Consider the following 24,216-nt stretch of genomic DNA (forward strand, 5'->3'; position numbering starts at 1 on the left):
CCTGTATCTGTAGCCTTAAAGATTTTAGTGCAACATGCATCGACCTGATGTTGAATTGCTGGTCGCACATCATTTCTCAAAACCCTTGTCTTCCATTCTATACCTTCTGTTTTATAACTGGTTTTCTGTGAGGAAAAATTAATCGTTCTAACCATTCTGTGCTGTCTTTTCCAGGGGAACAAAGAAATAGAGCTATAGTGACTCAGCCAAAATGCTCTGTTGTACAGGAAACAAAAGTCCATTTACTATGGAAATCATTCAGTGGTTTTTTGCACCTTATGAGATGCAGTGAGCAGGGCAACGACTTTCCGTAGTAACCCTTTAGCTCTTCTTTCATACACTCACCACCTGAGTTCGAGACTTCTGTTTTGCTTGGAGACATGGGAAGATGAGTACTCTGGTGATACCTAGCCAAGCAGCTACAGACTGTAGAGAGGCTCTTCTTGCCCCACATAGGATTGTGTATGTGTGATTGTAATCTTAAAAGAATTTATTGACTTTATATTCATATGCCAGCATAGCAAGCCCTTACTTTCTGAGGTGACTTGTCTCAAATATGTGTGGCTGGTTAGGCAGCCCTTGATCTGACAGTCTAAAGACAGTATTTACTGTAGCTGTGACTCTTCTCTAGGTTTTTATCTTTGTAGGTCAGATACTATAAAGAATGATTGCAGATATAATCATAGAGACGGTACCAAGTTGTTGCAAGTAGCTGAAGAGCAATTTAGTTAGTTGCATATTGAGGGCTGTATTCAGACAGTAGTCAAATCAGGTCTCAACTTTTTTGTCATAGAGTTATAGAATGGTTTGGGTTGGAAGGGACCTTAAAGATCATCCAGTTCCAACTCCCCTGCCATGGGCAGGGACACACTATGAAGATCTACGCAGTCCATCTTATTTGTAGGTATGGGTGTTGGACCTTTTGCTTTTCTTCCTTCACCTCCCTGACAATGCACAAACCATCTTGCCAGCTGAAATATTTCTCTGTTTAGCTGTGGAACAGGGGCAGCCCAGTAGCCTAGCTTTACCAAACAATGCTGCTGGGGTTAGGAGGCATCCAGCCACTGTGAGAGCGAGGACAGGGAGGCAGCCCTCATGGCCACCTGGCCACAGGGTATGGCAGATTGTCCAAACCATCCTGCGATGGAGCAGCAAAACAGGCAGAAATCTCAGCAAAAGCAGCTTTCTGTATATTTTCACATGAGAGAAACTGCCCTTCAATTAGAAATTCAGGTTCTGACCCTACTTGCATGTTTTAGTGGGTTTTACTTGTTTTAATGTGTTTCTGCATTCATTATCTCCTCCTTTGCCTGATCCTTGTTTAAGAGCAGCTGGGTTAGGTGGTACCAAGGTTTGAAAGTCGTGGCAATTTTTTTTATGCATAGGGCAGTGCTCTTCTATTTTTAAAGCTTTGATATGTTAAGAGTGCTTGTGCGTCATCATAGTGTCCGTTTCCTTTCTTAAGGAATTCAAGGGTGATTATTTATAAATCCTTGTAGAACAAGTTATTGTTCTTTTTTAGCTTTCAAATTGGCTGTATTGAAGAGAGAATTATCACATGAGCAGACATCCTGACTAACTAGTGTTGTCTTTATTTTTTTTGACGCTTGCTCATATATTGTACACTATTTTGAGTTACAGATTTTGCTAGTGAGATAACAAGGTTAGATTTGATTTTCTGATCTGCTTCATTTGAAATTCAATATGTATTGTGGGTTTAACCACTGACCCTACCTGTAAATAACAATAGCTATGACTCAGAGCTTGCGGTGATCTGAAAACGTTAATTGCTGTGGAGGCTTTCTTTTTCATGTAGACAAGATCTGCTTAGGGAGATGCTGTGTACAGATTACAAGCTGTTAAAACATGAGTTACTGTGCTTATTCTATACTTTTTTTTTTTGGATAACAAAACCTGTTTTTTCCTGACAAGGATGATGGGGACAAGGATGACTTTTTGTGCAAAAGGATTTTGAGTTTTGCCTTTGAAAAGGATTTTAGACTGTACAGTTTCAAGGAGAGGTGGGAGGGGCATTATCATAAGAAAAATGGCTTAGTGAAGGACATAGAGATGGTAAAGCGAAATAGCCAGTTGTTTAAGAAATGGGAATTGGCATACAACAGAAACGCAAGGAAATGCTGTGTTACACAGTGCATGGTTAATCTGTGTGACACATTACAGTAAACTGCTGCCCACATGGAGAGCTTGAGTAGGATCTAAGAAAGGTAGAAGGTTCATTCAAATGGACAAGATGCTGGTAAAAAACCTCTTAAGGACCCCTGTTCCAGGAGATGAGTCTAATGGCTTCATATAGTGTTAGGTCAAATAATGCAGGTGTTTTCATCTTCATTACAGCCTCGAGGAACTCGTGCTTCAAGTCCTGTGTGCTCCTCTTCAGCCACTCTCTGTCAGAAAAATTACCAATTAGAGTTTATTTTTAAAATCTGTGTATGGATGTAATATGCAAAGCCATTGTAACATGGTCATTAATTTTATTCAGTGATAACAAGGTTAACTTTGTTTCTAAGCAGCTCTGTGCAGTGCCAGCATGCTGTCACTGCATTTCCTCATACTTGAAAACAAATGGTTTTGCTTTTGTAATTAAGGGAGACACTTTGGGTTTTCTGGTTTCAATATTTTCTTGGTTTTAAAACACATTTGAATACTTTAACTGATATGTAATTAGTCAGTTTAAACGAAATCTGCTGATTTTTTTGCAGTGAAATAAATATAACCTCGAAGTATAGCTGTCAGCTGAAAAAAAAATCTAGCTTGCCTTAAATGTGACTATTAGTTGTACAAGTTTAGGGAAAACATTGTCCCCTCGAAAAGGCCATTTCTGTCCAATGCAAAGTTACTTGCTGTGTCTTTTGAGGTATCTTGTCCTGATCGTTGTCAAAACCAAAATTGTTTACTGGGTGGCTCATAAATAAAATATTTATTATTTTCAAAGTTGTTGAAAAAGAATCCAATCTTTTAATAATCAAGGAGAAAGAAAAAGTAATTGGTTTGAGTTTTCAGCAGAATAAAAATTGTATTTAAATTCTTTCATTGCTATTTTAAGAGGTTCTGAATTGTTACATCATTTTCTCTGTAAGTTGATAAGCCAGCATCCGTAATTGTGAAGGGTAGTTAAAGTTAATTTGAAGTGTAAAAATAAAATCAAAAAAAGGTAATTGCTGACCTGAGCATGAAATTATTCTTTGTCTTAGATCCCAACTTTGTTCGGACTTTTCTCACAACATATAGATCCTTCTGTAAACCTCAAGAGTTGCTGAGTCTGCTAATAGAAAGGTATGCTACTGTTAAAAATATTTTTCACATGAACTGCCTTTTTTGTATTATTATTGTTGTTTTTACTTGGACTAGTAGAGGTTGTAAGATTCTTGTTTTCCTGTTGTTCTTGATTCACTCCAAACACTTTTTAAAGTGTTTTTTAAGTTGTCAATTCAAGGATTGCAAGTGAAATGTACAAGTTATATCCAGAAGCTTACGGATTTTTCAAGTAGCTCCAGTAACTTTCAGCATCCCATGGTTTTGTCTTTAAAATGCGTGTTGTTGTTGAATTTAGCAAATCTTCCTATGTTCTTACCAAGATGTAAGATTCTGAGATGTGGAAATGTTCTGAATTTTGAGTTATCTTTAATCAACATCTTATTCACGCATGCTTTGAGTAAGATGAGTGTAATAGGAACCTGGTCTTATACCCATCTTCTCTGCTAGATTTGAAATTCCAGAGCCTGAGCCCACAGAAGCTGATCGTATTGCTATGGAGAACGGTGACCAGCCTCTTAGTGCAGAGTTAAAAAGATTTAGGAAAGAGTACATTCAACCTGTGCAGCTACGGTAAGTATTGCATCAATGTGAGCCAAACTGACTTCCTTATGTCTTTTGAAGTACCATCTTTTGGATGCAGTGGCTCTTTGGGATACCTTTCTTGCAGCCTTTCTTGCAGATGCTTTGGTAGAGAGTGTGCATGGGACGTAAACCATTTAGACCTTGCTACTTGAAAACCTGGTGGGAATTTGAATTCATGGCATGAAAAGCCTTGGGAAAGTCTTGTGATGAGTTTTAAACTATTAGTGTGCAAATTAGTTTCTTATACTAGCCAGTTTCTTTAAAATCCATATTTCTTCAAGGCTGTATGTGTGCCACAAAGATGTAGACAGAGAACATTTTAGATAGTGTACTTTTTATGAATGATAGCATTACTCTGACTTCTTTAAAGTAGAAGAATGCTAATAGCTGGTTGCTGGTGAAACACAGACAGTAGAATAATTATGTTTGATCTGCTGATTCTGATATTCTTGTGAGCCCTCACCAACTGAAAGCCTTGAAATGCTAGACATGAAGGTAGACTGTATTGTAAAATGCTTACTTATCCTTTCCTTTTGCAGAGTATTAAATGTGTGTCGACACTGGGTAGAACACCACTTCTATGACTTTGAAAGAGATGCTGATCTTCTGCAACGTTTAGAGGAATTCATTGGAACAGTAAGAGGTACTTACAGTTTTGTAAGCGCTAGCATTTATCATAATGCATCCCTTTCCAAAGGTATGGAATGGGATCACTTTTCCTTTCACTGAGCAGATAAATAGGACTGACTGCTCATTAAATACTTCACAAAGAACATAAAATAAACCTTAATTAAAAAAAAACCAAACAACAATGTTATTCAAAATCTTTGAATAACAGTGTTCAGAAGAAAGAATGTTATTTACATCCTAATAAGTATTGGTTTTGTTATAAAGGGACTGAAATCATGCAAAATAATAATAGCTGAGTAATGATCAGGACAGAATAATTGCTTTGATTGTACACAGGCGTAATTTTTGTAAAAGTTTGATGGTGAAAACCACTGTTTCTTTGAAGCAAGGGTTTTCCAGGTATTTCACAGTGCGTATTGGAACTGAAGGTTACCTTCCAGTTGTGATTGTACAGATCTTTCCTGTTCCCTTGTAAAAAAACCTGGGACAGCTACAGGAGCAATTTGTAGAAGAATGTTATGTTAGAGAAGTATTTAATGGTCATTTAGCAATTAAAAAGAGGGAGAGAATGAGCCAGCTAGTTTCATGCAGATTACTGGTGAATTTTCAATGAATTTGCCAGCTCATGCAAGAAATTCTTACGGTATAGAGCTTAACAGGAATTTGGCAGCTTAAAGCCATTCCCTCTTGTCCTATCCTTACAGACCCTTGTCAAAAGTCCCTCTCCAGATTTCTTATAGGCCCCCCTTTAGGCACTGGAAGGTTCTTATAAGGTCTTCCCTGAGTCTTCTCCAGGCTGAACAAGCCCTGCTCTCTCAGCTGGAGAGATGATCCAGCCCTCGCAGCATTTCTGTGGCCTCCTCTAGACTCACTCCAACAGCTCCACATCCTTCTTGTGTGGGGGCCACAGAGCTGGATGCAGGACTGCAGGGGGGGAATCTCACAAAAGCAGACTAGAGGAGGAGAATCCCCTCCCTCAACCTGCTGGTCATGCTGCTGGTGATGCAGCCCAGGACATGGTTGGTTTCTGGGCTTAAGCACACACTGTTGGTTCATGTGGAGCTTCTCATCGACCAACACCCCCAAGTCCTTGTCATCAGGGCTGCTCTCAATCCATTCTCCTCCAGCGGGTATTTGTGCTTGGGACTGCCCTGACCCAGGTGCAGGAGTTTGCACTTGGCATTCTGGAACTTCATGAGATGACCTCTCAAGTTTGTGAAGGTCCCTCTGAATGGCATCCCTTCCCTCCAGCACGTCAGCTGCACCACACAGTTTGATGTCATTGCAAACTTGCTCAGGGTGCTCGATCCCGCTGTCCGTGTCACTGACAAAGATGTCCCAATACCGACCCCTGAGGAACATCACCACCCATCACTGGTCTCCACTTGGACACTGAGCTGTTGACCACAACTCTTTGAGTGTGACCATCCAGCCAATTCCTTATCCACTGAGCAGTCCATTTGTCAAATCCATACGTCTCCAATTTAGACACAAGGATGTCATGTGTGACAGTGTCAAATGCTTTGCACAGGTCCGGGTAAATGACCTGGCCCTGTGCAAGTTTATTAAGAGTAACTAAATAGTAATTTTAATAATGCAATGTTTTTAAGAGTAACTAAATAGTAATCTTCTCTCTGTGTGCCAGGCAAAGCGATGAAGAAATGGGTTGAATCTATCACAAAGATAATCAACCGGAAAAAGCAGGCACAAGCCATTGGGCAAAGTCACAACATTACTTTTGAGAGCCCTCCTCCGGCGATTGAATGGCACATAAGCAAACCAGGACACACAGAGACTTTTGACTTGCTCACTTTGCATCCAATTGAAATTGCTCGGCAGCTTACTTTACTTGAGTCAGATTTTTACAGGTAACTTTCCTCCATTGAAAAACACATGACACAAACCAAAATATTCTCCATCATGAAATTGTTTCTGCGGGCCCCTGATGTGAAGCCCCACGGTACGTCAAGGGACTTTACCAGTGCTGTATATTGATTGCTATTTTGTCAGAAAAAAAATGCTAAAAACCAGTATTTGTCTTATCTTTCCCCTCAAGTTAATGTGCAGTAGATATGGCAGATGGATACTGTTAATTGCATTGTGGTGCAGGTTTCTCTTGGTATTTTCCAAGTAGATCAATCTTTGAGAAGTACAAACATTAATTAAATTAGTTTTCTTCATATCCTAGTTTGTGAAGCAAATTATGGACCGGTTCAGATCTCTCCAGCTGTCTGTGAGAGGTTGTTCAGGTGTTGGAAGCTCACATTTTATTACGGTGAATGAAATGTAGACTCCATTCTTCATTCAGATGAACAGAGGTGGTTAATAGTCATCTAAATTAAGAAATACCCACTAAAAAAGAAGTGTAGAAATACCAGTCACTTAGTCATGTAAGCATCCTAACATTATGCAAGAGAAGTCACACCTCAAAAATATATTTCCAAATATTAATTCAAAATTCACTGGAAATAAAGAGGTTTGGGAAAATAATATCTTCTTTCCAGCTTTTAATTACATTTTTTTTGACACATGCATCTACTTTTCTAGAGCTGTGCAGCCATCTGAACTAGTTGGGAGTGTGTGGACGAAGGAAGATAAAGAAATTAATTCTCCCAACCTTCTCAAAATGATAAGGCATACAACTAACCTCACTTTGTGGTTTGAAAAGTAAGTAACTTTCCTGAATCTGCATCTGCTCTGGACATGTACAGTCCATTCAGAAGTATACTGTGAAAATCTGTTGTGAGAGAATTCCAGTTTTAAGTCATGTTTAGATGCTGCAGCTGGTCCCTGTGAGAATTCTACCATAAATAGTCTCAGCTTTTTATTCTTAGAATATTTACAAATGTTTATTCTCTAAAAGTTTTCCAAACCATTTCAAGTAGTTTGATAAACTTTTCATGTTTGTGTTAGGACTTAATATTTGATTTTGGAAAACTCATCAACGCCTTAATACAAAATCAAATGTTCTTTTGTGTTTAGATGCATCGTAGAAACAGAAAACCTGGAGGAAAGAGTAATTGTAGTGAGCCGGATAATTGAGATCCTGCAAGTATTTCAAGAGCTAAACAACTTTAATGGTGTCCTTGAGATTGTCAGTGCTATGAACTCCGCAGCAGTGTATAGGTTGGATCACACATTTGAGGTACAGTGAAATGTTTTCCATTTTTGGTATGGAAGTGTAATGCAGAAAGTCTGTCTTTTGATTAAGCATGTCCTTAAAGAAGGAGCAAGGAAGGTAAATCTGCCAACAAATGAATCAGTTGGGATGTAATCGAGAGGGTTTTCTTCTTGGTTTCAGAAGCAAGAAATCAGCCCTCACTTAAGAAAGGCAGTAAAAGGTAGCAAGATCCTGAGATAGTCAGGCAGTGTCCTCATGGGCACTGACTTAAATGGCAGTGGGAGAGCATTACTCTAAGTACTGTTGCTGGGCTACACCTTTACCCTGTCTTTCCAAACAACCTGTTTCATCGTTTCTTTTAGCAAATCCCAAGTCGCCAGAAGAAGATTTTAGAAGAAGCTTATGAACTGAGTGAGGATCATTATAAGAAATACTTGGCAAAACTCAGGTCCATTAATCCTCCTTGTGTGCCTTTTTTTGGTAAGTATGTTTGGTTTCAATGAGCTGTATCATGCATAAACATTTGGAAGGTATTGAGCTAGGGCACTAAACAGAGCACGAACAATAGTGAAAAGTCAGTTTTAACAGGACAGTTGGGTTTGATTTTCAGGTGCCTGACATTACGTGAAGTTATGTGAAAGAAAAAGTGACTATCAATTGCAGATGTTGTATATCTGCAATATTTTATTTACATATTTACTCATTTTTACTTTGAACATGGTTTGAACTGTCTTGTGACCATAAATGCCTTAAATGGAAGACGGTTACATTAGAAATATTACTGTCATTGTAGAGAGAAAAGGAGCCCCTTCCCTATCAAGAATTTCAAGAAATAAAGCTATAGTTTTTATTTTTATATCTTCTTATATCTAGAATCTTTCTATTGAAAAGTCTTATTTCCATAAAAACAGACTTTGGGAAGCCTCCTCTTTATTATCAGACTTGACAGTTGTCATTTCAAGTAGATTGCTTGGAATTTCTGACATTTAGCAAATCGTGCAGTTAAGTATATGGCATTCCTGTTCTTTAGCAACGACCTCCTTGGATGTTTGCTGCAGATCAGTTCCAACTCTGTCCAGCACAGTCTTTAGGCCAAAACTGAAGGAAAATAGTGTTGATGGCTTTTTTGGCCTTTTACAGATTGGGGGTAGATATACTCCAGAGCTCTGCAAAGAAGGATAAGGTGAACTAAGAAACCTGCCTTGCTTCAGAGATGAGTAGAGGATAGGATCACACATGAATTGCTTCAGTTATTTCTGTCATGTTATGCTTAGAAAAGTCATAATGACAGTTCCCGATATATTATTTAGGCTAAGACATGGTAAGAAAATTGGGGCTGTTCAGCCTGGAGAAGAGAAGCTGCATGGAGACCTCATAGCAGCCTTCCAGTACCTGAAGGGGGCCTACAGGAGTGCCAGAGAGGGACTCTTCATCAGGGACTGTAGCAATAGGACAAGGGGTAATGATTTAAACTTAAACAGGGGAGAATTGAGTTGAATATAAGGAAGAAATTCTCTACTGTGAGAGTGATGAGGCCCTGGAACAGACTGCCCAAGGAAGTTGTTAATGCTCCATCCCTGGCAGTGTTCAAAGCCAGGCTGGATGAGGCTTTGAGCAGCCTGCTCTAGTGGAAGGTGTCCCTGCCCATGGCAGGGGAGTTGGAACTGGATGAGCTTTGAGGTCCTTTCCAACCCAAACCATTCTGTGATTCTATCTGTGGACTTGAGAGCACTCTTTTCTTTCTAATCTTCAAATGATTTTATGCAATTATGAAGCCAGTAGTGGAGACTGGAAAAGAAGAATAAAACCTGAAAATAACCTTTTGGAGCTTAGCTGGGGTCTCTAATGGAGTAGAGGTGAGCTGAGGCAGAACAGTTGAGAGAAAGAGCCTGAGTTCAGTGTACTCTTGTCTTGCAAAATGCGTTCAGTTGTGTCAGCTTCCTAAACAACAGAAAGTGGCCTAGACTTTGAGATTTTGATGCAAAAAAGGCAGCTTCCTAGAAAAGGCATTTTAAAATATTGTTTGCCCTTATTTGAAAATTAGGTGTGATTCTCTTATTGACCCTAACAGTTTTCTACATACTGTGCAGAAATTAAACTCTTTAAGATTTCTTTGTATTCCAGTCATTTGCCTTCCTCCTTGTTTTGTACTGTATGTTGAGAAACTCTTCTTTGTGCTCTTCAGGGATTTACTTAACTAACATTTTGAAAACAGAAGAAGGCAACCCTGAATTTCTAAAGCGACATGGGAAGGAACTTATAAACTTCAGCAAGAGAAGAAAGGTAGCTGAAATAACAGGAGAGATACAGCAGTACCAGAACCAGCCGTATTGTTTAAGAGTGGAATTTGACATCAGGGTAAGTGGCATTATTTCCTTGAGTCCTTGTGCTGAGCTACTTCTGTGGTGACTCTGACAGCTGATGAACCATAAGGATAGACTGAATTCACATAGATTCAATCAGACTGAATCAGAGACGAGCAGAAGGCCTGTCATAAAATCTCTCGGGTCTCACCGAAAGGAAGGGCAGAAAGCTCAGTGCTTGCAGTTTGGTTAGTTTTGTTGGAGTTTTGTTTTGTTTTCCCTTAGCTGTTGGGATGAAGATAAATCTTATTACTGATAGTTGTTAAACAGGAACAGAAACTACCAGATTCTCACTGTCCTTCACTCAACTGGGTTTATTTGTCCAGTGAGCCCAGTTGTCTTTTTCCTCCTCTGCTACGCTGCCTTTACATTTCCAGGTTTTCCTGATAGCACTGGCAACAAACAGATTTAATAACTTAAAAATCTATCATTACTTCTGACTCCAGCGTTTTCTCTCTTCTCTGGAATAGTTTGGATCATTTCTGCAGTAGAAACAAACAGTAATAAGCTACTAAGAAGTAGCTTAGCTGACAAGTTTTCTACTTTCTTGTATTTCAGAGATTTTTTGAAAATCTGAATCCAATGGGAAACAGCATAGAGACAGAATTTACAGATTATCTGTTCAACAAGTCACTGGAGATAGAGCCACGAAATGTCAAGCCTCCTCCAAGATTTGTTAGTATTCAATTTATTTACTTACTTGTTTCAAAAACTGCTTACATGTGTGTTTCACAAATAGCAGACATCATTTTAGATCTCTTCATAAATACGAAGCTACATTTAGGTGATCTTGTGGCCTTTTAATTTTGTTTGATACTATTTTTTTTTGTCATTTCAGCCCAAAAAATACAGCTATCCTCTCAAGTCCCCAGGTGTTCGCCCCTCTAATCCAAGGCCTGGTACCATGAGACATCCTACACCTCTGCAGCAGGAGCCACGGAAAATCAGTTACAGCCGCATCCCAGAGAGCGAGACTGAAGCAACAGCATCTGCACCAAACTCTCCCCGAACACCTTTGACTCCTCCCCCTGCTTCTGCTACTTCCAGTACTACAGATGCCTGCAGTGTGTTTGACTCAGATCCTTCAAGTCCTTTTCATGCAAGTAGGTACTCATAGATGGTCTACTAAGAATGTGTGTATTAGGTTTTGTGATGTTAAACAAGTGAATCATGTTTAGTCTTCTAAAGTGACTATAGAAATAGTTGCTTTTGTCTCCTTGTGGCAGCAAAACCTTTCAGTGTGTTTTACTCCTTTTCTAATAAGTTTTTATTGTAAGAGGAAAAACTCAACAGAACTGGGCATGTTGCATAGACTGTTACATGTCTGTGGAGAAACTGTCAAAACAAGAAGGCAGAGATATATCTAGTGCCTGTATATGTCTCAAACAAACACCTGTGCCTGTGGGATTTGCTGCGATGTATATATGTGGTCAGTATCCATTTAATGGCGATCAATGAGAATAAAAATGAATGTATGTGGGTGCCTTATTCTGCTGTCTGCCATTCTGAATTGCTTTCAGTGCACATAGATGGTTTTCCTGCAGAACTTAAAATCAGTATTTCCTTGCTTTAGATCCATCAGCACCCATCCATGCATATTTTTCTTCAGTCTTCACCAACCTACAAGGAAACTCATATTTTATAGTGTGCTTTCCATTCTTAATAGTGGACATAGCCTCCTTTCACGTACAAGGGCTTTCAAAGGAAGTACAAGGTTAGTCCTGTGTTCAGCTGGTTGCCACAAGGAGGTGAAATGACTTGCTAAAAGCAGAAGTTGCTTAGCAGAGCAGTGACGTTGTTGAGTGTCCAAGCCAAGTCTCTGGCATTTCTTCACTGTTGGGTTGGGGCCCATCGACTGCAGGTTCAGGGTATTGTTTTAGTGTTGTTGTGATATGAGAACAAATTTGTGGTGTGCTTTTGGTCTTGAGGATTACTTAAGAATGTGGAGGAATTGGTGGCCACAGAGATGATTGCAACTCGGAAAGGCAGTTTGGAAGCTGCAAGTTAGAAGGTTGTTTTGTTGTCTGTCTTTAATACCTTCTTGACTCATGCTGGGTTTATGAGCAATTGCTTTCTTACTTACGACACCTTTATTGGCAGCAGTAAAGGAAGTATACTGAGTTGAACAAAAGTTTGTCATGATCAGGATTGGTTTTTTATGTCCACTAGGATCTGCTTCTGTGTCATCCATAAACTTCACCAAAAATTCAGATGAAGCTCATGTCCCTCCTCCAGTTCCTCCACGAAGACGACCAGAGTCTGCCCCAGCTGAATCCTCCCCATCAAAAGTAAGTAAGGAGAAAAAAGGGCATTTTTTCTGGGAGCCGAGGGCAGGGTATGATAAAATGTAACTCTTAGAGATAGTACTTGTATTTTTGAAGAACTGTATGTGAAAGGGTAAGCAGCCATGTATTTCACATTTGAAACCTTCAGAGCTCTGCCTCATTATATCCTGATCCCAAATGAATGAAAATTAAGAGATGTGACCGAAATTTAGGGTTAGAAATGTCTCTTACTGTCTACTGGTCTGCTATGCTCAGACTCTTACATTGCCTATGAGAACTTGAGGCTTAGGGTAGATGTCTCCTCTATGATAATTGTCCCAGAGTATTGTTTTAGGGTGTATAACTGGGGGTAAAGAACTGAAGAGTAGTAATGATGGAAAGTAACGTACGCACCTCAGTCCCTGAAATGGCTGATTAGAATATTTGACCCTGATGCTGTCATGCCTAGTGATGTCTTTCCCCTCTTGATTACCTGTCTTGTCTGCCTGCCTGCTTGAGTCGTTGCTGCATTTCCTTTTGCATTTTTCTGGCGTTTGGCATCTGATCCAGCCTTTGTTGCAGACAGTGTCAAATGTCTATTGATTTCAGTGGGAGCTGGTTTGCGACTTTGAGTGGAAATTAAGTGGATTTGAAAATCCCACTCAAAATTACTTGGGAGCATGTATGTCTTTGAAGAGGGCTTGTATGTGGCTCCAGCAAGTTGTTCCTACCAAATCATGTTCCTACCAAAATGTAACTGAAAACATCGTATACATGATAGGGTGTTGGAGACCAATTACCTTGGTCTGCCGCTTAGGAGCTGTTCCCTTCAATAATTCTGACTACTTAATTCTATCTTCTGAGCATAGTTTTTTGTTTTGTTTTTCCCCCTCTTCAGCATCATCTACCTCTCCCTTTTCCTCATTTTCTAGCTTCAAAGTTGTTGCTTTGACCATTCTTTGCCTTGCCTTTGTCCCTCTCTGTGCATCTTGATTCCTTCCATCCTTGGCTGTTAACTCATGTATCGATACATCCCTGCATTCCCCCTGCACATCCAGTCTGTGTATTTCCTCTCCACATCAGTCCAAGAAACACGTTTTTAGGGGACTGCCACTCCTTTTGCTTCCTTACTCCCATCTTCATTCTGCACCCGCTTGCTGTGCCACCTCTTTGACTGCATAAGAGCAATCTGCAGGGCAGAAGCTCTGCGTCTGTTTCACAGCAGGGCCCTGTTCTTTACTGCCACTCTAAAATTGTATTGAATGAATTTTGTGTACCTCAGATAACTTCTGTGCACCTGGACAGCCCACCAGCAATCCCTCCTAGGCAACCAACCTCTAAAGTGTATTCACCAAGGTACTCAGTGCCTGATCGGACCTGCATCTCTGACCCCCCTGAAAGCCCTCCTGTGTTACCACCACGAGAACCTGTGCGAACTCCAGATGTTTTCTCTAGCTCACCACTACACCTCCAACCTCCACCACTGGGGAGAAAAAGCGAACTTGGTAACACTTTTTTCCCAAACAGTCCGTCTCCATTTACCCCCCCTCCCCCTCAGACACCTTCTCCACATGTAGCACGGAGGCATCTTCCATCACCACCTTTGATACCGCAAGATGTGGACCTCCATTCTGTTGCTGGACCACCTGTTCCTCCACGACAAAGCACTTCTCAACATATCCCAAAGCTTCCTCCAAAAACTTACAAAAGGGAGCACACACACCCATCGATGCATCGAGACGGACCACCGTTGCTGGAGAATGCCCACTCCTCCTGAACTATCCCTTGCACTGGGAGTCGCATTTTCCTGGTGCTACGTCTGTTGCTGGCAATGGATGCACTGAACCTGGTGGTGCCAAGGAGTTGGGATGTGTATGCCAAACACTAAAAACTCTCCGATAGATTGGAAATGCAGTGTATAAAAATGGAATTGCAAAAGCAGACATTCTAGTGGAAAAAAAAAAAATGGTTAACTTGCTATTCTTGGTTTAGTATGCAGGACATTGTTCTAAAGTAATTGGACAACTGATTGTACCAGAAAACAGACTTGAGAGACTTCTTTGGCCAATGAGCAGAGACTGTGTTTGTGTAATGATCAATAATGTCCAGTACAGGAAGGAAAACAGTCTTGTATCCATCAGTTCCATACAGTGGCACAGTTTTTGGAATTAAAACATTATGCACTTTTTTTAAATCTCAAACAGGGAACTTTATATCCTTCTTAATCTTCCTTTGCTTTACTCCTTGCTTTAAAATACCTTCCTAAAATTATGAGAAGGACTGTGAGGAAGATCTGTGGTACCTAACCGAGCTAGAATTAAGGCAAAGCACTGTATTGCGGTCCTGTTTACAAGTTGTTACAATGAATAGTAGGGGGTACCTAGGCTTCACCAAAGAGGTACTTTATTATTATTTTCTGAAATACTATGGTGCCAGTTCAAAAATAAATTTTTGCCAGGAAGCATAATGTCTAATTATTGCTTTCTTTAGATAGAGCAGATGAAAGTCTTACATCATTAAGGTGACAGCAAGTTTTCTTTTAAGAAGCAGCACTATCATCCGAAGTAAATATACTACTACATTTAGAAGACTGTTAATCTCTGCTAGGTTATGTTCACGTTCTTTTTAAGGTTTACTGATAATCCATTTCATGGCTAGTAGCTATTCTTTTTCAGTCACGCCATGAAAACAGTCACTTGTGAAGAGGAGCACTCACTTGTCAACTTCCATAGCTATTGTCATGTTTTACTAACAATAGATTAATCAGCATACATAGAATTGCCTTGCAGTTGCATAAATCATGTGTATATAGTGAACGTTGCATAAATATACTTGCAGATTGTTTTTAATTTAATTGAAATAAAGATACAGATATGTTCGGCTGACATACGTTAAATTATTACACAGGCAAATGGACAAATCAGGTTTTCAGTTAAGCAATGAAAGGGACAAAAGCACACGTTGTGGTACATACTAGTTCAGTGTATGTATTTTAGTAATCAGACTCTAAAGGGAAGTCAGTTCTGGCATGTGTTGCAGAGTAATAATTCAGTAATATTTGAGAAGCTGGGTTACTCCCAAAGTGAATTATTATACATTATAAAACTTCCCACACTTCCTGTATGACATCTGTTAGAAAAATTTAAACAATTACTAATCTTTACAAAAGGTTTCTATGTCCAAAATATACATGACGGAACATGTACTGGTATAAGTATCATGACATGGATTATCCATAAACCTGTGTACTGCTCTTCAACTCTAGAAAATACTGTGACAGTAATGCATGGCAGTTATTGAAGAAAAGAAGCTCTATAACCTCCACTACAGTATGTATGTGAAGTGTAAAGTGTCTCATCTTCAGTTAATATGGCTCATGGGTCAAAGTAAAATTCTATCCCATTTAATCTTTGGAAGAAGAATGTATTTCAGCATCCTGGAAAGCTGTGTCACTAGGGATGATGTTAGTGGAATGATGATGGAAATCACCTTTGTTAATGCTTTCTGCAGTGTCCCTTGATCCTTTAGTGGTCATTACATTTCAGAAGGTGTTCTGATTTCAACAAGAATGGCAATTTTAAATGTTGAAGTTTAACAATGTTAGTTGTATTCCTTCTTTTGATGTCTTTAACAACATAGTTTTGAAACCTTTGCTTGGCAAAAAGAAGAAAAAGTGAAGATCTCTAAATTTTGGCTTCAGAGGAGCTTTGTAAAAACCCTCAAGCTACAGGAGCCATAGTTTAGGTTATTGTTCTTTGGATATAAACACTGTGATGTGCAAACTATTGGCAATGTCATCCAAGTTACTAGTTCATCAGTGTATTACCAGGAAAAACTCCTTAAATTTAGACTTTCTGAACTGTCTCTCTTCTGTACACTCTTGTCTGTGCTATTCTGTAGCCAAGGCAGACCAGGCAGAAGGAATGATCCAGTGGTTAGGTTGCTCAGCTAGGAGGAGAGGCCTCACATGGATCCTGCTAATCCACAGATTTCATGAGTGTCAGCAGATCTCCATTTCCCTTTGTGAAATGGGGAATGATGTTCCACATCTTTGTGGTTGAGAATAAAAGTGCTTTACTCGTGTGATACTCACAACAGGTGATAATGGTCACATTGAAGAACATAACTTACATGTGCTTTGGAGCCCAGCAGAATAGGTCAGTCATACAGTGCACAAATCATGGTGTTGACTCAGCTGCAAACAGAAACACTTGATACTGCTGTCCTCAAGTGGCACAATGCTGCAGGGAGCTATAGAGCAGTAGGAGGAATGCTAACACACTTGCTGGTGCTGTGTGGCATGGGGAGGTGTGAGCACTATGAGCTGAGTTGTCCCTTTATGTGGTGTCATTGCTTTGGACCTGCTGAGAATGTGGCAAAGGTAAGATAGTGTGGATGGTAAGAACTGGAATTAAATTTCTATAAAAACTTGGTATGTGACAGGTATTTGTGGTTCACAGGAAGATATTAAGATCTCTTAGAGAGTTGGATAGTTGAAGTTACAGTGGTGTATGTGCTTATGGGATTTTTTTGTGAAAGCTCATGTGTCTGTAGCAGAAGCAGCAGAAGGAATAAAGGAGGCGGAGGGAGGAGATGAAGAAATACAACAGTGAGCTTCAGCAACAACAGGATCTTGATGAGAAGCCTAGAGAGCAAGTCAGCTGAGTGCTGGGTAAGAGTATTGGAACCAGGTGTGTGGAACGAGTCTTCTCACATGACTGTGTGCAGGGGAACAGGATTTTTTAAGTAATGTTGCCTCAGAAAGGGACCTGAGAAATGTGTTTCTTCTTTGAATGGATGCAACCTTATGGCTGATTCAGTGCAAAAGAGACAACAGCGTTATTTAAAAGCAACATTTATTTGGCACAGGAAGAAAAATAATCCAGAGCACACACATACTCTAAAGGCGAAGTTGGATCAGATCCCACCAAGAGGTTGTGTGTTTGTGTGTGGTGCTAAGCATCATTCATTCATCTTATTTACATTTGCAGATTCTGAGCAGGTACAAGGACATCTCAAATGATAAGTATAGGCCTAGAAGTAAGAACTCATACAGGATCAGAAAGAAAGAACCATCAATTCTGACCATGCCTTAAATCACTAAAACAGAAGCTAAAATCCATGTGCATTTTACAAGCAAGGGTCTGCCACTTTGGAAGGATTTCCTCACCCAGGAGATGTTAGCAGGTAGGTTTTCCCCTTTATCCCATTTCTGTCCTGGCATGTGCCTGACAAGAGTGAGGAGCAAATTTATTCTGTGAATAAGTGTTGTTATATATGAGACCAAAGACACAAGGATCAGAGCCCTTGACTGCATCAGTGTGTTACAGTGGAAACTCTTCCATATTAACTCTGGGTCCATGGACAAACAAATAGGTCTGTCTATGGCTGATTATTTTGCAGAACAAACAGGCTTTGCTGATGCTTTGATTACAAGTATCTGCCTCTTCTTACATATTTCTATTCTGGCCCTGCACTGTCTTATTGAAAGCTGCAAAGTCCTAGGGAGTGTCTTTGTGATGTGGTGGCTGGTCAGCGTGGTAGCGGTCCTGTCTGGGAAGGGCTAGGGAATTTGTCATTCAGTGAGGATGTGACGAAGAAGGAAAGACATGAAAGTTGGGTTTTGTCATTAAAAACCTTAAATTAAAAAGAAGTCTTCCCAGAATAGTTTCCAGAAGCTGAGAGTGGGGGGGGTTGTGTGATACTTTTTTCCACTTTGTAAGGAGAAGTGGATTTTTGGAAACCATTTTAGGTCCAGTAAAATCTGTGGGGCAGGTGTCAGCTAAAACATTTTAATTTCTGAGGTTTTCTTTGTCACTTCCTTGGAATGTTTGGAAAACTTTGATTGAGATAAAGGATGGATTTTGTCTGTCTTAGGTGGATAACCCTTTACACACACACCTCTTCACCTCCACCAGAGGGGGAAAAGCGGCTGGTAGTTGCAGGTCAGTCAACATTATGGGGAAGCTTATAGCTTATAGTGTTAGCCACTGTAGCCAAGGACATCCCCATACTGCTGCCACTGCGTGCAACACGATGGGTGCTCTTCTCTTGGCACCAGATTCAGTCACCCTTGCAATCCTGTTGGAATCCCAAGCCCCTAATCTCACAGTCTTGCATATTTCCCCGAGACATTGCTCTTGGCCCCACAGAGACAGTTCACAACCTCTTCAGGTGAAGCCGTTCTTTATGATGAGTGCCAAAATAAGATGATAAAACCACATTTCCTCTTGAAACTGCCCTCAGCATCCCCCAACTTCAGCTAACACCACAGCCCTGTGCCAACAGTGCCTTGCTGCTGAGGTGTGACATGGATATCGTACCAGAGGGCTGTTTCTCTTCATACTTTCTTTTTAACAAAAGCTATAGTCTTCTGCAGAGACAGCGTTGATGAGGGTTTGTCATATCAAGATGCGATGAGGGTGGCGTGTATGTGGCCTTGTTGTGGGAAGATGATCCTTGCACAGGAAGAAGAGCTTGTGACTTTGGGGCACCATTGATTGTCCTGCCCTGGTGCCTCAATTTTAGCTAGAAGAACTGCTCCAAAGCAGGGTGCTGCACATGATGGGGCTTATAAGGTGGTATCAGGCCAAAGAGAGTTAGCAAAGAGTATTTCAGGTGTATTACAGGTTGGCTGTGTCAGTATCTGCATCAATCCTCAGTGGGGATAGGGTGGAGAAGAATCTTCATCTCTTGTGGCAGGCCCTGGGCTTAGCCTGCATCACCTGCCTGGAGACAGAGGTGGTTCCAACAGCAGGAGCAGAGGTTCATGCAGCAGGAGGCAATTAAACAAACAGCACGCCGCATAGAAGATGAAGGAGAATTTTGGAAAGTAATGGAAGTCCAAAAGAAAGGATGCTGCTGATGAAACAGTACAAAGCCAAGGTGCTTCCGCTTAGACCTTCTCAAGCAGCAGGGTAATGTGAGCTGGTGTCCTGGAAGACATCTTTAGTGGTGGGTTGGGGTTTTTTGTTTGGTTTGGGGTTTTTGTTTGGGTTTTTGTGGGGTTTCTTTTGAAAGTGCAGGAAAGAGGGGAATTTCAGACTTCTGGCCAGGATTCCAAAGCTGCAGAGGTAACCCCTCCATTGTGGGGTGAGCCCAGTTTAGACCTGGCTTGAACTTGGAAGAGCAAAGATGTATGCCAAATCAAGCAGCATTGGGGGATGAGGGGGAGGAGAAGATAGTGGGATTTGGCCAAAGCTTTCCAAAACTTTCTGAAGAAAGTTAAGTCAGGCAGGGGTGAAAGCTAGCAAGTTCCTGTGCTTATTGGACCTGCTGGCTGAGCTACACTTCAACCCGTAGCCTGGCTCTGCCCTGTGCTAGGAAGAGCAGGATGCGTTGTAAGGCAATTGTGACAGTCTCCTCTCCCCCACCCCTCCACCTACTGTTAGCAAAGGGGTACTTGGGGCCTTGCTGTCTCTCTCCACCCTCGGGGACCTGGGGAAGCACTGTTGCTCTTAGGCTGTGGCCTGCCTTTCCTGGGGCTGCTTATTTCTTTTTGAAGAGCTTGCGGAAGGAGCTCCGGAAACCCCCCTTGGGCTCGTGCCGCGGGTTGTGGTCGCTGAAGGATGTTTGCTCATTGTCATCCTTCTGGCAGAACCTGGTGTTGTCTTCTGCATGGAGCTCCTAAAAGGGAAAAGACAATTTAACCAGCATTTGCAACCTCACATCCTTGTCCCCTTCTCTCTTTCTCTCTGTGCTAGGAGGGACCTGGTGGGCGAGGAGGTGCTGGCAAGGCTGGGAGACAACAGGTCACTCAGGCCTCAGCAGCAGTGGTACCTCTGTAGAGAGCTTGTTGCTGGCTCTGAGGCTGTGGCAAAGGACTGGAAAGACAAGCATTGTTAGAGGGAACTGGAGCCTTCCTTGCTAAGGTTTTTGTTTAGGAGGAGTTTACTAGCCCCTTGTTTTGCCAACAAGGGAGCAAGCCAGTGTGGGCAGTTGAAGGAACTTCCCACCCTCTCCTTGCTCATGAGCTGTTTACCCTAGGGTAAGGAGGCTTCAGGCTTCTTGAGTTGATACGGTGTGAAAGACTCTTCTCTTTGCTGTGCTGCTGTTTGGTTATATATCTGTGGGGCAGAAGGCTTCATTAGCACACACACCTTGTGGTAAATGTGCCACTAAAAGATCTCTCCCCCTTTTAGGAAGAGGGCTGAGTTCCTCTCGGCAAGGCTCTGGACTAGTCCCTTTTCTCCAGTTTTGCCCACCACTGCCATGGTGATCTCCTTTGCTCTGTGGGGAGAACGTGTCCTACGGTTCTGGACTAGCTCCACATCTGCACCCTGCTGTGGGCCATAGCTCTGTGCAGGTCAGTGCCACAGAGCTCACAGGCTCCTTTTTCAGGGAGAGAACGGACACAGACAGGACGAGGGGACACAAGCTGTATCCCCATGGCTTTTATCCCTCTGCCTCATCTCCCCGGCTCAGCCATCCACCACCTGCTTCACTCACTAGGCTTTTTTCACTTCTCTTTCAGTGTTTAACTGCTACCTTTTCAGTCAGGCTATTGGAACCATCCTCCCATCATCACCTGCATCTACAGCCTCACGTGCATCTTGCCTCATTTTAGCAGGAGAGTGTTTCTCCATGCAACACTGAGAGAACCAGCAAAGTACCTCAGCCTCTTCCCCAGGAAGTGTGAAGGACATCTTCCCCCCGACTGTGACAGCTCAAAGCTGACTCTGAACAGGCACTGCAGACTACAGAAACACTTCCTGCAAGACGTGGTGTCCCTGAAGGGCAAGAGTGCCACCTGCCATATCCCACCTGAGAGACACTGTTGCTGGGCTCTTTCTGTTTTCACACAGGTTTTAGCAAGGGTCTATGATCCATGCAACAAACACAGGTGAAATGAAACCCATGGACCAGATCCTTGCTGGTGTAAAGGCTGAATTTGTCCAAGTCATGGTGGTTTACACTGGCTGAGGATCTGATACTAAATCCATTGCTTTTCTTAGCCCAGTACTCCTCACAGCAGATAGGCACCTTTTTAACTGACTGCTACCCTATAGCACTAATTTCGAACAGCTTTGCACATACTCAGTGACCCTCATCAGATACAAGATTTACTTGGGGAATCTCAGTGACAGCCAGAGACACATGACAGGCTAGCTTGTGTCAAGGTTGTTCTAGCTGTCACTCAGCTAGCGGTGTGCCTTAAGCCCATGCTTGTCCCTGGGGAAGATGTGTGTGAAAAGGAGCTGTCTTGTACCTCCCTTGGGCATGTACATGCAGATGAGGACTTTGAATGTGTGGACTTGGAAGCTATTTTGGCATGTTCTGGCCTAACTGCACTCAGATCTTTTTCCTGCTGCTGCTTCTGTATCACCACGTGCCTTTTTTTTTTTCCTCCTGCTATTTATGCCTCCTTACTTCCAAAAAGCTCTGTTTTTCACCCGCTCCTCTCTGTGGGGGGAAGTAGCTCCTTTGGGAGCTTCGAGATGAGGCTGAGATCATATGAGGCTGGACATTCCTCTCCTGCTTCTGCTGCAGCCGGCTCCCGCTGCTGCTCCGTGTGCTGTAGAGTCTGGTGCTCACACCCTCAGCGCTCCTCGGCAGCTCCTTCAGGGACCTGCTCAGCTGCTTGCCTTTGCTGTGGAACATCTCACGCTTGTAAGTACTGCTGCTTACAGGAGTGCAGCTCTTAGGCAATGGCTGTAAGGCATGATCTGTCCTCTCTGGTTCTGATGTGAAGTTAACAGGCCTAAGGAAGCAAATGTCTAAGCTGGACTCAGAAGAGGCCGGGGAGCAATTCTCAAAGAGAGCGATGTTTTGGAAGGCATCGTCTTCATAGGGGCCTGGCAGGGTGAAAACCTCCCCGGGGTAGTCAAACTCTTCATAGCTTGGTGCAAAGTTTCTTGCATCCTGCAGCAGCTCCACAGAGGTCCTGATGGCTCTGTCGGCGTTTCCCACCGCATCAGCTGGTGGTGCTTCATACTCCATTTCAGGGATGGATTGTAAAGGGGCTGTCAAAGCCTTGAGTTCCTGCTCTGTGAGCTGAGAGGATGCAAGGATGTTCTCTGGCCTCTCATGTTTTCTACTTTCCATTTCCCAGTCGGGGGGCTTTACAGCCTGGATGTTCTCCATCACGGTTGGCTGGGGTTTCTTCATCTGGGGCATCAAATGCCTTAAAAATAAGAAACAAAACAAAACAGAAGGGGGTGGAATGCTAAAGGATGACTCAGACACAGCAAGACAAGCCTCCCTCCCCCCTCACTCTCCCAGCCCCATTCTCTTGCTTCTAAGGCTAAAAGGTATTTTCATATCTTGGACAACAGTAACAGAGCTGCACTAACAGAAATTGCCTGGTTGGGTTAATAGGAGCAAACTTGCAGGGATAAAACTGCTTATCCAGTAGCTTTGTCTGACTTGAGTACTGTACACCATGAGATGAATAGAAACTGAGATGAGAAGCCAACTGCTCCATCCCTCTCCTGTTCATCAGCTTTCATTCATTTACTTTCATTCTCTCGCTGTAGATTGGCCTGGGTAGTCTGGCGGAAGGAGGCTAGGGATTGATCTAGTAACACTGCCGCTTGGGGGGACTCAGAATCATGCAGCCAAACTCTCCTTGTTAGTGTCAAATGATGTAAGGAAGTGCAACAGCCACAAATTGCTGACATTAAAAAAAAAAGGCAAATCTAGTGTGCTTCTCTGATCATCATCTCAGTTGGCACACATCAGTAGCTAGAAATGGCCAAAGATTGCTGGGTGCTACCAGTAGCCCTGTCTTGAATTAGTCTTGTGCCTTTTTGAACCCATTTGTATGTGCATCTTGTGATGCTGAGTCACATCATTTGGTGACGTGCTATTTTTTTGCTAGTCTGAGACCTTGGTCATGTTTCCCAACTCTTGTAATGTTGACAGGGAATAACGCAGAGTGTTATTATGCACATCACCGCCAGGCCTACACAAATACGTGTCCTCCCTGATACACTGTTAAGACAGCCAGCAAGAACATTGACAGCCCTGGGTTGTTTCTGAAATGTTTCCTCTGAAATGTTTCCTGCTTACAAGCCACATGGTAGTGGATAGGAGCCAGCCCTTCATCTGTCTATGTATCCACAGGGAGTAATCTTGGAAATGACAGTCCGTAACTGCTTAGTGTCATGGGCATAGTATGGGCAAGGAGAGAGGTTACTTTGAATGCCTTCTACTAGGGCAATAGGCTTACGGGGTTGTGGTGCCAGAGGAAGGTGCTGGTGGGAATGACTGTATTGTCTCTTCCGAGTGGATCCCGCTGTCCCGGATAGATGTCGCACTGGGTGTTGGAGAAACCTCTTGGCTCGTACACTGGGAGGTGAGACCTTTGTACAGCTTCACCAGGGATGACCTGAGGGAGGAGAAATCCATCGTCGTGCTAAGAAATAAGGCAGGGAATGAGCACGAGCATGTAGAATCACAGAAAACAGGGCTGGGAGGGACCTTAATATTCCCGTTCACCTCTTCCCGCCCCAAGGAAGAACCTGTTCCACCTAGTCTGTCTGAGTCAGCAGGGCATCCTGCTTTCTGTCCTGTGCTTAATGCCTCTCCTGATAGCAGTCCCTCCCCAGCAGTCTGCTCCACCCCTTTACCACCCTCCAGATTCAGCAGCTTCTCTTGAAGTTTGATCATGATCTAGTTCCCCAGTGAATCATCACAAGGAGCAAAAGCAAACAGATTTTGATTTTAGTCCAAAGTCTTGATTTCAAGGAACTCTTCCAAACCACAACTTGAGAATCTACATTCAGGGTCATTTCTATCACAGATCATGTCCAACAGGTTATGGGAGGCTTTTGTTTCTCCCACCCCACTCCCACAGAAAGGTAAGATAACACTGTTTCTCTCAGTCTTAGCCTATGAGGGCTTTAGGCAACAGTCTTCGCATTCATCAGGGCCCCAAACTGCCAAAGCAGCCAAGTCGCCATGTATTCTCCCATTGGGAAGTAACTTTGCCATTAGCTTAAAGAATCAAATGTTCCCAGGAAGCACATGGCTGCTGTGT

General features: G+C 42.2%; 2 protein-coding genes across 6 annotated transcripts in view; one reads left to right on the forward strand and one right to left on the reverse strand.

The window, feature by feature from the left end:
• SOS1 (SOS Ras/Rac guanine nucleotide exchange factor 1) overlaps positions 1-16,324 on the forward strand; it is a 52,722-nt gene extending 36,398 nt beyond the window's left edge. For all 5 annotated transcript variants that reach the window (XM_030490694.1, XM_030490697.1, XM_030490698.1 and 2 more), the window contains 12 exons: positions 3,213-3,294; positions 3,724-3,846; positions 4,398-4,501; positions 6,134-6,356; positions 7,036-7,155; positions 7,471-7,633; positions 7,972-8,089; positions 9,795-9,967; positions 10,531-10,647; positions 10,811-11,075; positions 12,142-12,260; positions 13,519-16,324. In XM_030490694.1, the coding sequence (XP_030346554.1) occupies positions 3,213-3,294; positions 3,724-3,846; positions 4,398-4,501; positions 6,134-6,356; positions 7,036-7,155; positions 7,471-7,633; positions 7,972-8,089; positions 9,795-9,967; positions 10,531-10,647; positions 10,811-11,075; positions 12,142-12,260; positions 13,519-14,013 (2,102 nt within the window). In that variant the 3' untranslated portion in view covers positions 14,014-16,324. The remainder of the gene's footprint in view (positions 1-3,212; positions 3,295-3,723; positions 3,847-4,397; positions 4,502-6,133; positions 6,357-7,035; positions 7,156-7,470; positions 7,634-7,971; positions 8,090-9,794; positions 9,968-10,530; positions 10,648-10,810; positions 11,076-12,141; positions 12,261-13,518) is intronic.
• A 2,094-nt stretch (positions 16,325-18,418) lies between these two features.
• ARHGEF33 (Rho guanine nucleotide exchange factor 33) overlaps positions 18,419-24,216 on the reverse strand; it is a 36,811-nt gene continuing 31,013 nt past the window's right edge. Inside the window, exons 14-16 of the mRNA XM_030490730.1 lie at positions 23,407-23,592; positions 21,606-22,359; positions 18,419-19,862 (exon numbers count right to left, since the gene is read on the reverse strand). Coding sequence (XP_030346590.1) covers positions 19,725-19,862; positions 21,606-22,359; positions 23,407-23,592 — 1,078 coding nt within the window. The 3' untranslated portion in view covers positions 18,419-19,724. The remainder of the gene's footprint in view (positions 19,863-21,605; positions 22,360-23,406; positions 23,593-24,216) is intronic.

The sequence above is a fragment of the Strigops habroptila genome, chromosome 6 (genome assembly GCF_004027225.2).
Source record: "Strigops habroptila isolate Jane chromosome 6, bStrHab1.2.pri, whole genome shotgun sequence".
Classification (NCBI taxonomy): Eukaryota; Metazoa; Chordata; class Aves; order Psittaciformes; family Psittacidae; genus Strigops; species Strigops habroptila.